The following is a 13,739-nucleotide window of genomic DNA, read 5'->3' as shown; positions in this document are numbered from 1 at the left end:
CTCCACTTTTACTTTTCTTCTTTCTATCTTTTGCTTTTGCCCCCATTCTACTTCCCTCTGTCTCCCTGCATTGGTTCCCATCCCCCTGCCATATTAGTTTAACTCCTCCCCAACAGCACTAGCAAACACTCCCCCTAGGACATTGGTTCCGGTCCTGCCCAGGTGCAGACCGTCCGGTTTGTACTGGTCCCACCTCCCCCAGAACCGGTTCCAATGTCCCAGGAATTTGAATCCCTCCCTGCTGCACTACTCCTCAAGCCACGTATTCAACTGAGCTATCCTGCGATTCCTACTCTGACTAGCACGTGGCACTGGTAGCAATCCTGAGATTACTACTTTTGAGGTCCTACTTTTTAATTTAGCTCCTAGCTCCCTAAATGCATCTCGTAGGACCTCATCCTGTTTTTTACCTATATCGTTGGTACCAATGTGCACCACGACAACTGGCTGTTCACCCTCCCGTTTTAGAATGTCCTGCACCCGCTCCGAGACATCCTTGACCCTTGCACCAGGGAGGCAACATACCATCCTGGAGTCTCAGTTGCGGCCGCAGAAATGCCTATCTATTCCCCTTGCAATCGAATCCCCTATCACTATCGCTCTCCCACTCTTTTTCCTGCCCTCCTGTGCAGCAGAGCCAGCCACGGTGCCATGAACTTGGCTGCTGCTGCCCTCCCCTGATGAGTCATCCCCCTCAACAGTACTCAAAGTGGTGTATCTGTTTTGCAGGGGGATGACCTCAGGGGATCTTGCACTGCTCTTCTTGTTGGTCACCCATTCACTATCTGGCTGTGCACCCTTTACCTGCGGTAAAAGCAATTCACTAAATGTGCTATTCACGTCATTCTCAGCATCGTGGATGCTCCAGAGTGAATCCACCTGCAGCTCCAGGGCCGCAATGCAGTCTGTCAGGAGCTGCAGGAGGATGCACTTCCCACACATGTAGTCATCAGGGACACCGGAAGCGTCCCTGACTTCCCACATAGTACAGGAGGAGCTCTCCTGCCATGATTTAACCCCTAGATAAACTTAATTTGGCAATAACAATGCTAAAGGTTACTTCCTGATAAAGAAAAGAAAAACTACTTACCAATCACCAATGTGAAGGCCTTGGAGAGGGTGCAGAGAGGATTTAGAAACATAGAAACATAGAAAATAGGTGCAGGAGTAGGCCATTTGGCCCTTCTAGCCTGCACCACCATTCAATAAGTTCATGGCTGAACATGCAACTTCAGTACCCCATTCCTGCTTTCTCGCCATACCTCTTGATCCCGCTAGTAGTAAGGACTACATCTAACTCCTTTTTGAATATATTTAGTGAATTGGCCTCAAGAACTTTCTGTGGTAGAGAATTCCACAGGTTCACCACTCTCTGGGTGAAGAAGTTTCTCCTCATCTCGGTCCTAAATGGCTTACCCCTTATCCTTCGACTGTGATCCCTGGTTCTGGACTTCCCCAACATTGGAAACATTCTTCCTGCATTTAACCTGTCTAAACCCGTCAGAATTTTAAACGTTTCTATGAGATCCCCTCTCATTCTTCTGAACTCCAGTGAATACAAGCCCAGTTGATCCAGTCTTTCTTGATAGGTCAGTCCCACCATCCCGGGAATCAGTCTGGTGAATCTTCGCTGCACTCCCTCAATAGCAAGAATGTCCTTCCTCAAGTTAGGAGACCAAAACTGTATACAATACTCCAGGTGTGGCCTCACCAAGGCCCTGTACAACTGTAGTAACACCTCCCTGCCCCTGTACTCAAATCCCCTGCTGTACCTGCATGCCAACCTTCAATGACTGATGTACCATGACACCCAGGTCTCGTTGCACCTCCCCTTTTCCTAATCTGTCACCATTCAGATAATAGTCTGTCTCTCTGTTTTTACCACCAAAGTGGATAACCTCACATTTATCCACATTATACTTCATCTGCCATGCATTTGCCCACTCACCTAACCTATCCAAGTCACCCTGCAACCTCATAGCATCCTCCTCGCAGCTCACACTGCCACCCAACTTAGTGTCATCCGCAAATTTGGAGATACTACATTTAATCCCCTCGTCTAAATCATTAATGTACAGTGTAAACAGCTGGGGCCCCAGCACAGAACCTTGCGGTACCCCACTAGTCACTGCCTGTCATTCTGAAAAGTACCCATTTACTCCTACTCTTTGCTTCCTGTCTGCCAACCAGTTCTCAATCCACGTCAGCACACTACCCCCAATCCCATGTGCTTTAACTTTGCACATTAATCTCTTGTGTGGGACCTTGTCGAAAGCCTTCTGAAAGTCCAAATACACCACCATCAACTGGTTCTCCCTTGTCCACTCTACTGGAAACATCCTCAAAAAATTCCAGAAGATTTGTCAAGCATGATTTCCCTTTCACAAATCCATGCTGACTTGGACCTATCATGTCACCTCTTTCCAAATGCGCTGCTATGACATCCTTAATAATTGATTCCATCATTTTACCCACTACTGAGGTCAGGCTGACCGGTCTATAATTCCCTGTTTTCTCTCGCCCTCCTTTTTTAAAAAGTGGGGTTACATTGGCTACCCTCCACTCCATAGGAACTGATCCAGAGTCTATGGAATGTTGGAAAATGACTGTCAATGCATCCGCTATTTCCAAGGCCACCTCCTTAAGTACTCTGGGATGCAGTCCATCAGGCCCTGGGGATTTATCGGCCTTCAATCTCATCAATTTCCCCAAAACAATTTCCTGACTAATAAGGGTTTCCCTCAGTTCCTCCTCCTTACTAGACGCTCTGACCCCGAGAATGGTTCCAGGGATGAGGGACTTCAGTGACGTGGACAGACTGGAGAAGCTGGGGTTGTTCTCCTTGGAGCAGAGAAGGGTCTGGACAGAGTAGATCGAGAGAAACTGTTCCCATTGGTGGAAGGGTGGAGAACCAGAGGGCACAGATTTAAGACGATTGGCAGAAGAACCAAAGGCAACATGAGGGAAAATATTTTTACGCAGCGAGTGGTTAGGATCTGGAATGCGCGGCCTGAGAGGGTGGAGGAGACAGACTCAATCGTGGCTTTCAAAAGGGAGTTGGATAAGTCCCTGAGGAAAAATAAATTGCAGGGATACAGGGAAAGGGCGGGGGAGTAGGACTGGCTGAGAGACGGCACGGGTTCGACAGGCCGAATGATTCGAACCATTCGATGATTCTATAAGCAGATCGTTTCCAATAGTTGAGGGTCTAGAACATCAGCAAAAAATTGTATTAACGCAGGGCGCTTCACAGGACGGTTATAAAACAAAACTTGACACCAAGCCACATCAAGGAGACATTAGGGCAGGCTTAGTCACAGAGGTAGGTTTTAAGGAGCGTCTTGAAGGAGGAAAGAGAGGGAGAGAGGCGGAGAGGTTTAGGGAGGGAGTTCCAGAGCTTGGGGCCCAGGCGACAGAAGACACGGCCACCGATGGTGGAGTGATTATAATCAGGGATGGTCAGGAGGGTAGAGTTGATCTAGGTATCGAAGGAGAGCCAGAGATACAAGATTAAATGTAAGAGATTTAGAAGCGAGCAGGAGAACCTGCTTCACACACAGAGTGGTGATGCTGTGGGAATCACTCCCAGGGTCAGCGATTGAGGCAGAGACTGTCAGCATTGTAGGTTAGACTGGAGAGGGGGAGGAAGTGAGAGGGGGAGGCAGTGAGGGGGGGAACAGGGCGGGAAATGTGACTGGGACTATTCTGTGGTGGAGGGTAAATCCCGCACGGCCTGGATGGGCCGAATGGCCTGTTTGCCTGTCGTTATTTCTACATGCGCCTCTTCCGCCCCTTGTCCATGACCCCCTACGCCTTGACCCTTGACCCTCCCTCTTTGTCTGCGGATCGGTAACGGTTATGTTCTGGATTGTTCTTTGCAGTTCAGCGTACAGTTTACAAGGACCTGGTGCTGTTTCTACAGACAGATCACTGCTTGACCAACGCTCAACTCCGAAGCAAGGTAAAGAGTTCCACTCCCAGCATGGCAAGCAGGGAATTTAAACTCAGTGAGTTAAACAAATCTCGAATCAAAGGCTAGGATCAGTGACCGGAACCAATGTCCATGGGGGAGTGTTTGCTAGTGCTGTTGGGGAGGGGTTAAACTAATATGGCAGGGGGATGGGAACCTATGCCGGGAGACAGAGGGAAGTAGAATGGGGGCAGAAGCAAAAGATAGAAAGAAGAAAAGTAGGCAGAGAAACCCAAGGCAAAAATCAAAAAGGGCCACATTACAGCAAAATTCTCAACGGGCAAAGTGTGTTAAAAAGACAAGCCTGAAGGCTCTGTGCCTCAATGCGAGGTGTATTCGGAATAAGGTGGACGAATTAACTGCGCAGATAGCAGTTAACGGATATGATGTCATTGGCATCACGGAGACATGGCTCCAGGGTGACCAAGGCTGGGAACTCAACATCCAGGGGTATTCAACATTTAGAAAGGATAGACAGAAAGGAAAAGGAGGTGGGGTGGCATTGCTGGTTAAAGAGGAAGTTAACGCAATAGTAAGGAGGGACATTAGCCTGGATGATGTGGCATTTGGTATTCCACAGCTCCACCCATACAAAGGTCAGAAAACGCTAGTGGGAGTTGTGTACAGACCACCAAACAGTAGTAGTGAGGTTGGGAACAGCATCAAACAAGAAATTAGGGATGTGTGCAATAAAGGTACAGCAGTTATCATGGGTGACTTTAATCTACATATTGATTGGGCTAACCAAACTGGTAGCAATACGGTGGAGGAGAATTTCCTGGAATGTATTAGGGATGGTTTTCTCAACCAATATGTCGAGGAACCAACTAGAGAGCTGGCCATCCTAGACTGGGTGATGTATGAGAAGGGATTAATTAGCAATCTTGTTGTGCAAGGCCCCTTGAGGAAGAGTGACCATAATATGGTAGAATTCTTTATTAAGGTGGAGAGTGACACAGTTAATTCAGAAACTAGGGTCCTGAACTTAAGGAAAGGTAACTTCGATGGTATGAGGCGTGAATTGGCTAGAATAGACTGGGAAAGGATACTTAAAGGGTTGTCGGTGGATAGGCAATGGCAAACATTTAAAGATCACATGGATGAACTTCAACAATTGTAGATCCCTGTCTGGAGTAAAAATAAAACGGGGAAGGTGTCTCAACCGTGGCTATGAAGGGAAATTAAGGATAGTGTTAAATCCAAGGAAGAGGCATATAAATTTGCCAGAAAAAGCAGCAAAGCTGAGGACTGGGAGAAATTTAGAATTCAGCAGAGGAGGACAAAGGGTTTAATTAGGAGGGGGAAAATAGAGTATGAGAGGAAGCTTGCCGGGAACATAAAAACTGACTGCAAAAGCTTCTATAGATATGTGAAGAGAAAAAGATTAGTGAAGACAAACGTAGGTCCCTTGTAGTCAGATTCAGGTGAATTTATGATGGGGAACAAAGAAATGGCGGACCAGTTGAACAAATACTTTGGTTCTGTCTTCACGAAGGAAGACACAAATAACCTTCCGGAAGTACTAGGGGACCGAGGGTCTAGTGAGAAGGAGGAACTGAAGGATATCCTTATTAGGAAATTGTGTTGGGGAAATTGATGGGATTGAAGGCCGATAAATCCCCACGGCCTGATAGTCTGCATCCCAGAGTACTTAAGGAAGTGGCCCTAGAAATAGTGGATGCATTGGTGATCATTTTGCAACATTCCATCGACTCTGGATCAGTTCTTATGGACTGGAGGGTAGCTAATGTAACACCACTTTTTAAAAAAGGGAGGGAGAGAGAAAACGGGTAATTATAGACCGGTTAGCCTGACATCAGTAGTGGGGAAAATGTTGGAATCAATTATTAAGGATGAAACAGCAGCGCATTTGGAAAGCAGTGACAGGATCGGTCCAAGTCAGCATGGATTTATGAAAGGGAAATCATGTTTGACAAATCTTCTATAACTTTTTGAGGATGTAACTAGTAGAGTGGACAAGGGAGAACCAGTGGATGTGGTGTATTTGGACTTTCAAAAGGCCTTTGACAAGGTCCCACACAAGAGATTGGTGTACAATATCAAAGCACATGGTATTGGGGGTAATATACTGACGTGGATAGAGAACTGGTTGGCAGACAGGAAGCAGAGAGTCAGGATAAACGGGTCCTTCTCAGAATGGGAGGCAGTGACTAGTGGGGTGCCGCAGGGCTCAGTGCTGGGACCCCAGCTATTTACAATATATATTAATGATTTAGATGAAGGAATTGAGTGTAATATCTCCAAGTTTGCAGATGACACTAAGCTGGGTGGCGGTGTGAGCTGTGAGGAGGATGCTAAGAGGCTGCAGGATGACTTGGACAGGTTAGGCGAGTGGGCAAATGCATGGCAGATGCAGTATAATGTGGATAAATGTGAGGTTATCTACTTTGGTGGCAAAAACACAAAGGCGGAATATTATCTGAATGTGGCAGATTAGGAAAAGGGGAGGTGCAACGAGACCTGGGTGTCATGGTACATCAGTCATTGAAAGTTGGCATGCAGGTACAGCAGGCGGTTAAGAAGGCAAATGGTATGTTGGCCTTCATAGCGAGGGGATTTGAGTATAGGAGCAGGGAGGTCTTACTGCAGTTGTACAGGGCCTTGGTGAGGCCTCACCTGGAATATTGTGTTCAGTTTTGGTCTCCTAATCTGAGGAAGGACGTTCTTGCTATTGAGGGAGTGCAGCGAAGGTTCACCAGACTGATTCCAGGGATGGCAGGACTGACATATGAGGAGAGATTGGATCAACTGGGCCTTTATACACTGGAGTTTAGAAGGATGAGAGGGGATCTCATAGAAACATATAAAATTCTGAAGGGACTGGACAGGTTAGATGCAGGAAGAACGTTCCCAATGTTGGGGAAGTCCAGAACCAGGGGACAGTCTAAGGATAAGGGATAAGTCATTTAGGACTGAGATGAGGAGAAACTTCTTCACTCGGAGAGTTGTTAACCTGTGGAATTCCCTGTCGCAGAGAGTTGTTGATGCCAGTTCATTGGATATATTCAAGAGGAAGTTAGATATGGCCCTTACGGCTAAAGGGATCAAGAGGTATGGAGAGAAAGCAGGAAAGGGGTACTGAGGGAATGATCAGCCATGATCTTATTGAATGGTGGTGCAGGCTCGAAGGGCCGAATGGCCTACTCCTGCACCTATTTTATATGACCATGACAGTACCGGATTGTTTTAAAACCCATCTGGTTCATGAGTATGATGGTGTGGGGTGGGGGAAGGGTATGGGGGTGGGGGGGGGTGAGATGGGCAGGGTCTGGGGGTCCCGCAGTGTGTGACGGGGTTGGGTGGGAGGTTTGGGGGTGCCGCAGTGTGTGATGGGGGTTGGGGGGGTCCGGGGGTCCCGCAGTGTGTGACGGGGGCTGGGGGGGGGTCCGGGGGTCCCGCAGTGTGTGACGGGGGTGGGTGGGGGGTTTGGGGGTCCCGCAGTGTATGATCGGGGGTCCGCAGTGTGTGACGGGGGTGAGGGATATCCGGGGGTCCACAGTGTGTGACGGGGGGATATCCGGGGGTCCCGCAGTGTGTGACGGGGGGATATCCGGGGGTCCACAGTGTGTGACGGGGGGGATATCCGGGGGTCCTGCAGTGTGTGACGGGGGGATATCCGGGGGTCCCGCAGTGTGTGACGGGGGGATATCCGGGGGTCCCGCAGTGTGTGACGGGGGGGATATCCGGGGGTCCCGCAGTGTGTGACGGGGGGATATCCGGGGGTCCTGCAGTGTGTGACGGGGGGATATCCGGGGGTCCCGCAGTGTGTGACGGGGGGATATCCGGGGGTCCCGCAGTGTGTGACGGGGGGGATATCCGGGGGTCCCGCAGTGTGTGACGGGGGGATATCCGGGGGTCCCGCAGTGTGTGACGGGGGTGAGGGGGTCCCGCAGTGTGTGACGGGGGGGATATCCGGGGGTCCCGCAGTGTGTGACGGGGGGGATATCCGGGGGTCCCGCAGTGTGTGACGGGGGGATATCCGGGGGTCCCGCAGTGTGTGACGGGGGGATATCCGGGGGTCCCGCAGTGTGTGACTGGGGGATATCCGGGGGTCCCGCAGTGTGTGACGGGAGGATATCCGGGGGTCCCGCAGTGTGTGACGGGAGGATATCCGGGGGTCCGCAGTGTGTGACGGGGGGGATATCCGGGGGTCCCGCAGTGTGTGACGGGAGGATATCCGGGGGTCCACAGTGTGTGACGGGGGGGATATCCGGGGGTCCCGCAGTGTGTGACGGGGGGGATATCCGGGGGTCCCGCAGTGTGTGACGGGGGGATATCCGGGGGTCCCGCAGTGTGTGACGGGGGGATATCCGGGGGTCCCGCAGTGTGTGACTGGGGGATATCCGGGGGTCCCGCAGTGTGTGACGGGGGGATATCTGGGGGTCCCGCAGTGTGTGACGGGGGGGGATATCCGGGGGTCCCGCAGTGTGTGACGGGGGGGGATATCCGGGGGTCCGGGGGTCCCGCAGTGTGTGACGGGGGGATATCCGGGGGTCCCGCAGTGTGTGACGGGGGGGGATATCCGGGGGTCCGGGGGTCCCGCAGTGTGTGACGGGGGGATATCCGGGGGTCCCGCAGTGTGTGACGGGGGGGATATCCGGGGGTCCCGCAGTGTGTGACTGGGGGATATCCGGGGGTCCCGCAGTGTGTGACGGGGGGATATCCGGGGGTCCACAGTGTGTGACTGGGGGGGATATCCGGGGGTCCCGCAGTGTGTGACGGGGGGGATATCCGGGGGTCCCGCAGTGTGTGACGGGGGTGGGTGGGGGGTCCGGGGGTCCCGCAGTGTGTGACTGGGGGATATCCGGGGGTCCCGCAGTGTGTGACGGGGGGATATCTGGGGGTCCCGCAGTGTGTGACGGGGGGGGATATCCGGGGGTCCCGCAGTGTGTGACGGGGGGGGATATCCGGGGGTCCGGGGGTCCCGCAGTGTGTGACGGGGGGGATATCCGGGGGTCCCGCAGTGTGTGACGGGGGGGATATCCGGGGGTCCCGCAGTGTGTGACGGGGGGATATCCGGGGGTCCCGCAGTGTGTGACTGGGGGATATCCGGGGGTCCCGCAGTGTGTGACGGGGGGATATCCGGGGGTCCCGCAGTGTGTGACGGGGGGGATATCCGGGGGTCCCGCAGTGTGTGACGGGGGGATATCCGGGGGTCCACAGTGTGTGACGGGGGGATATCCGGGGGTCCCGCAGTGTGTGACGGGGGGGATATCCGGGGGTCCCGCAGTGTGTGACGGGGGTGAGGGGGTCCCGCAGTGTGTGACGGGGGTGAGGGGGTCCGGGGGTCCCGCAGTGTGTGACGGGGGGGATATCCGGGGGTCCCGCAGTGTGTGACGGGGGGGATATCCGGGGGTCCCGCAGTGTGTGACGGGGGTGAGGGGGTCCGGGGGTCCCGCAGTGTGTGACGGGGGGATATCCGGGGGTCCCGCAGTGTGTGACGGGTGGGCTGTGTGGTTTACAGGGCGATGAGAGCTTTGCGGGCGATGTGCTGGTGGAAGGAGGGAAGATGAGTAACGGCACGGAGTATCGGGAGGCCCGCCAGTTCCACGGCCCCGCACATCTGCTCCGCTTCTACTTCATCACCCGTGTCTACTCCGCCTACATGGAGAGCGTCCTCGCCGACTTCCAGGCTGAGCTGCAGCCTGACATCCTCATCGTCAACTCCTGTGTCTGGGACATCTCCAGGTATGGAGGGGGGGGAGGATAGGGCGGGGGAAAGAGAGAGAATGTCGGCAGTGGTGGGGGGGTGGTGGGGGGAGGAAGAGAGAGTGTTGGAGGTGATGGGGGGGGTCGGGTGAATGAGAGTGTAAAGGGCTCGAGGAGCTGAATGGTCTCCTCCTGTTCCTGTGTAACAGGCTCGAGGGGCTGAATGGGTCTCCTCCTGTTCCTGTGTAACAGGCTCGAGGGGCTGAATGGGCCTCCTCCTGTTCCTGTGTAACAGGCTCGAGGGGCTGAATGGCCTCCTCCTGTTACTGTGTAACAGGCTCGAGGAGCTGAATGGCCTCCTCATGTTCCTGTGTAACAGGCTCGAGGGGCTGAATGGCCTCCTCCTGTTCCTGTGTAACAGGCTCGAGGGGCTGAATGGGCCTCCTCCTGTTCCTGTGTAACAGACTCGAGGGGCTGAATGGGCCTCCTCCTGTTCCTGTGTAACAGGCTCGAGGGGCTGAATGGGCCTCCTCCTGTTCCTGTGTAACAGACTCGAGGGGCTGAATGGCCTCCTCATGTTCCTGTGTTACAGGCTCGAGGGGCTGAATGGCCTCCTCCTGTTCCTGTGTAACAGGCTCGAGGGGCTGAATGGTCTCCTCCTGTTCCTGTGTAACAGGCTCGAGGGGCTGAATGGCCTCCTCCTGTTCCTGTGTAACAGGCTCGAGGGGCTGAATGGCCTCATCCTGTTCCTGTGTAAAAGTCTCGAGGGGCTGAATGGTCTCCTGTTCTTGTGTTTTCTCCTGTTTGATTCCTGTCTCTGGTGTTCCCAGGTATGGATCAAATGCGATATGGGAATACAGACAGAATCTCAGGAGATTCTTCAGTCGATTGAACGAGGTCCTTCTCCCAGAATGCCTTGTAATTTGGAACATGGCGATGCCTCTGGGTGACAAACTCAAAGGTGGATTCCTGATTCCTGAGGTAAGAGACGGCACTAACTCCCTCCGTACAGTGTAATCGGGTCTATAGACTGATGGAAACATAGAAACATAGAAAATAGGTGCAGGAGTAGGCCATTCGGCCCTTCGAGCCTGACCACCATTCAATAAGATCATGGCTGATTATTCACCTCAGTACCCCTTTCCTGCTTTCTCTCCATACCCCTTGATCCCTTTAGCCGTAAGGGCCATATCTAACTCCCTCTTGAATATATCCAATGAACTGGCCTCAACAACTCTCTGTGGCAGGGAATTCCACAGGTTAACAACTCTCTGAGTGAAGAAGTTTCTCCTCATCTCAGTCCTAAATGACTTATCCCTTATCCTAAGACTGTATCCCCTGGTTCTGGACTCCCTCAACATCGGGAACATTCTTCCCGCATCTAACCTGTCCAGTCCTGTCAGAATTTTATATGTTTCTATGAGATCCCCTCTCATCCTTCTAAACTCCAATGTATAAAGGCCCAGTTGATCCAGTCTCTCCTCATATGTCAGTCCAGCCATCCCTGGAATTAGTCTGGTGAACCTTCGCTGCACTCCCTCAATAGTAAGAACGTCCTCCTTCACATCAGGAGACCAAAACTGCACACAATATTCCAGGTGAGGCCTCACCAAGGCCCTGTACAACTGTAGTAAGACCTCCCTGCTCCTATACTCAAATCCCTTAGCTATGAAGGCCAACATGCCATTTGCCGCCTTCACCACCTGCTGTACCTGCATGCCAACCTTCAATGACTGATGTACCATGACACCCAGGTCTCGTTGCACCTCCCCTTTTCCTAATCTTCCGCCATTCAGATAATATTCTGTCTTCCTTTTTTTGCCGCCAAAGTGGATAACCTCACATTTATCCACATTATACTGCATCTGCCATGCATTTGCCCACTCACCTAACCTGTCCAAGTCACCCTGCAATCTCTTAGCATCCTCCTCACAGCTCACACCGCCACCCAGCTTAGTGTCATCTGCAAACTTGGAGATATTACACTCAATTCCTTCATCTAAATCATTAATGTATATTGTAAATAGCTGGGGTCCCAGCACTGAGCCCTGCGGCACTCCACTAGTCACTGCCTGCCATTCTGAAAAGGACCCGTTTATCCCGACTCTCTGCTTCCTGTCTGCCAACCAGTTCTCTATCCACATCAATACATTACCCCCAATACCATGTGCTTTGATATTGTACACCAATCTCTTGTGTGGGACCTTGTCAAAAGCCTTTTGAAAGTCCAAATACACCACATCCACTAGTTCTCCCTTGTCCACTCTACTAGTTACATCCTCAAAAAATTCCAGAAGATTTGTCAAGCATGATTTCCCTTTCATAAATCCATGCTGACTTGGACCTATCTTGTCACTGCTTTCCAAATGCGCTGCTATTTCATCTTTAATAATTGATTCCAACATTTTCCCCACTACTGATGTCAGACTAACTGGTCTATAATTACCCGTTTTCTCTCTCCCTCCTTTCTTAAAAAGTGGTGTTACATTAGCTACCCTCCAATCCATAGGAACTGATCCAGAGTCGATAGACTATTGGAAAATGATCACCAATGCATCCACTATTTCTAGGGCCACTTCCTTAAGTACTCTGGGATGCAGATTATCAGGCCGTGGGGATTTATCGGCCTTCAATCCCATCAATTTCCCTAACACAATTTCCCGCCTAATAAGGATTTCCTTCAGTTCCTCCTTCTCACTAGACCCTCGGTCCCCTAGTATTTCCGGAAGGCTTAGTACACAGTGTAATCGGGTCTATAGACTGATGTAAACACCATCAGTAGATAGGAACAGTGTAGAGGGAGCTTTACTCTGTATCTAACCTGTGCTGTACCTGCCCTGGGAGTGTGTGATGGGACAGTGTAGAGGGAGCTTTACTCTGTATCTAACCTGTGCTGTACCTGCCCTGGGAGTGTTTGATGGGACAGTGTAGAGGGAGCTTTACTCTGTATCTAACCTGTGCTGTACCTGCCCTGGGAGTGTTTGATGGGACAGTGTAGAGGGAGCTTTACTCTGTATCTAACCCCCTGTACCTGCCCTGGGAGTGTTTGATGGGACAGTGTAGAGGGAGCTTTACTCTGTATCTAACCCCCTGTACCTGCCCTGGGAGTGTTTGATGGGACAGTGTAGAGGGAGCTTTACTCTGTATCTAACCCCCTGTACCTGCCCTGGGAGTGTTTGATGGGACAGTGTGGTTGAGTGATCTGTGAGATGCTGGTTAACCACGCTGTCCATTTGATGCAGCTTCAGCATCTGGATGCAACTCTGCGCTGCGATGTGATTGAAGCTAATTTCTACAGTGCAGTGCTCGCCGATGCTCACGGATTTGACGTCCTGGACCTGCATTATCGATTCCGCTTCCAGCTGCAGCACCGAGCGCAAGATGGAATTCACTGGAACCACCTCGTGCACCGCTGTATCACCAGGATGCTGCTGCTACACATCGCTGACGCATGGGGAGTGGCCCTGTCAGATGGGCCGCTACACGGTAACCCTCAGCCCCTCCGCAGTGCACCTCCCCCCTCGGACCACCCCCGCACCTCCCCCCTCGGACCCCCCCCCGCACCTCCCCTCCCCGGACCACCCCCCCCCCGCACCTCCCCTCCCCGGACCACCCCCCCCCCCCGCACCTCCCCCCTCGGACCACCCCCCCCCGCACCTCCCCTCCCCGGACCCCTCCCCCCACCCCGCACCTCCCCTCCCCGGACCCCCCCCCCCCCCCGCACCTCCCCTCCCCGGACCCCCCCCCCGCACCTCCCCCCCCGCACCTCCCTCCCCGGACCCCCCCCTCCCCGGACCCCCCGCACCTCCCCCCCCGGACCCCCACCCCGCACCTCCCCCCCCCCGGACCCCCACCCCGCACCTCCCCTCCCCGGACCTCCCCCCCCGGACCCCCCCCCCCCCCTGCACCTCCCCCCCCGGACCCCCACCCCGCACCTCCCCCCCCCCGGACCCCCACCCCGCACCTCCTCTCCCCGGACCCCCCCCCCGCACCTCCCCCCGGCACCTCCCCCCCCCCGGACCTCCCCCTCGGACCACCCCCCGCACCTCCCCTCCCCGGACCCCCCCCGCACCTCCCCTCCCCGGACCCCCCCCGCACC

General features: G+C 53.2%; 1 protein-coding gene across 7 annotated transcripts in view; it reads left to right on the top strand.

The window, feature by feature from the left end:
- Window positions 1–13,739, top strand: part of fam113 (family with sequence similarity 113) — a 28,504-nt gene that overhangs the window by 12,837 nt on the left and 1,928 nt on the right. For all 7 annotated transcript variants that reach the window (XM_070866520.1, XM_070866509.1, XM_070866524.1 and 4 more), the window contains exons 3-6: window positions 3,882–3,961; window positions 9,456–9,679; window positions 10,471–10,621; window positions 12,883–13,126. In XM_070866520.1, coding sequence (XP_070722621.1) covers window positions 3,882–3,961; window positions 9,456–9,679; window positions 10,471–10,621; window positions 12,883–13,126 — 699 coding nt within the window. The remainder of the gene's footprint in view (window positions 1–3,881; window positions 3,962–9,455; window positions 9,680–10,470; window positions 10,622–12,882; window positions 13,127–13,739) is intronic.

This window comes from Pristiophorus japonicus, chromosome 2, assembly GCF_044704955.1.
Source record: "Pristiophorus japonicus isolate sPriJap1 chromosome 2, sPriJap1.hap1, whole genome shotgun sequence".
Classification (NCBI taxonomy): domain Eukaryota; kingdom Metazoa; phylum Chordata; class Chondrichthyes; family Pristiophoridae; genus Pristiophorus; species Pristiophorus japonicus.
Note: the sequence above shows the minus strand (reverse complement) of the source record. Positions and strands in the feature narration are given on the sequence as shown.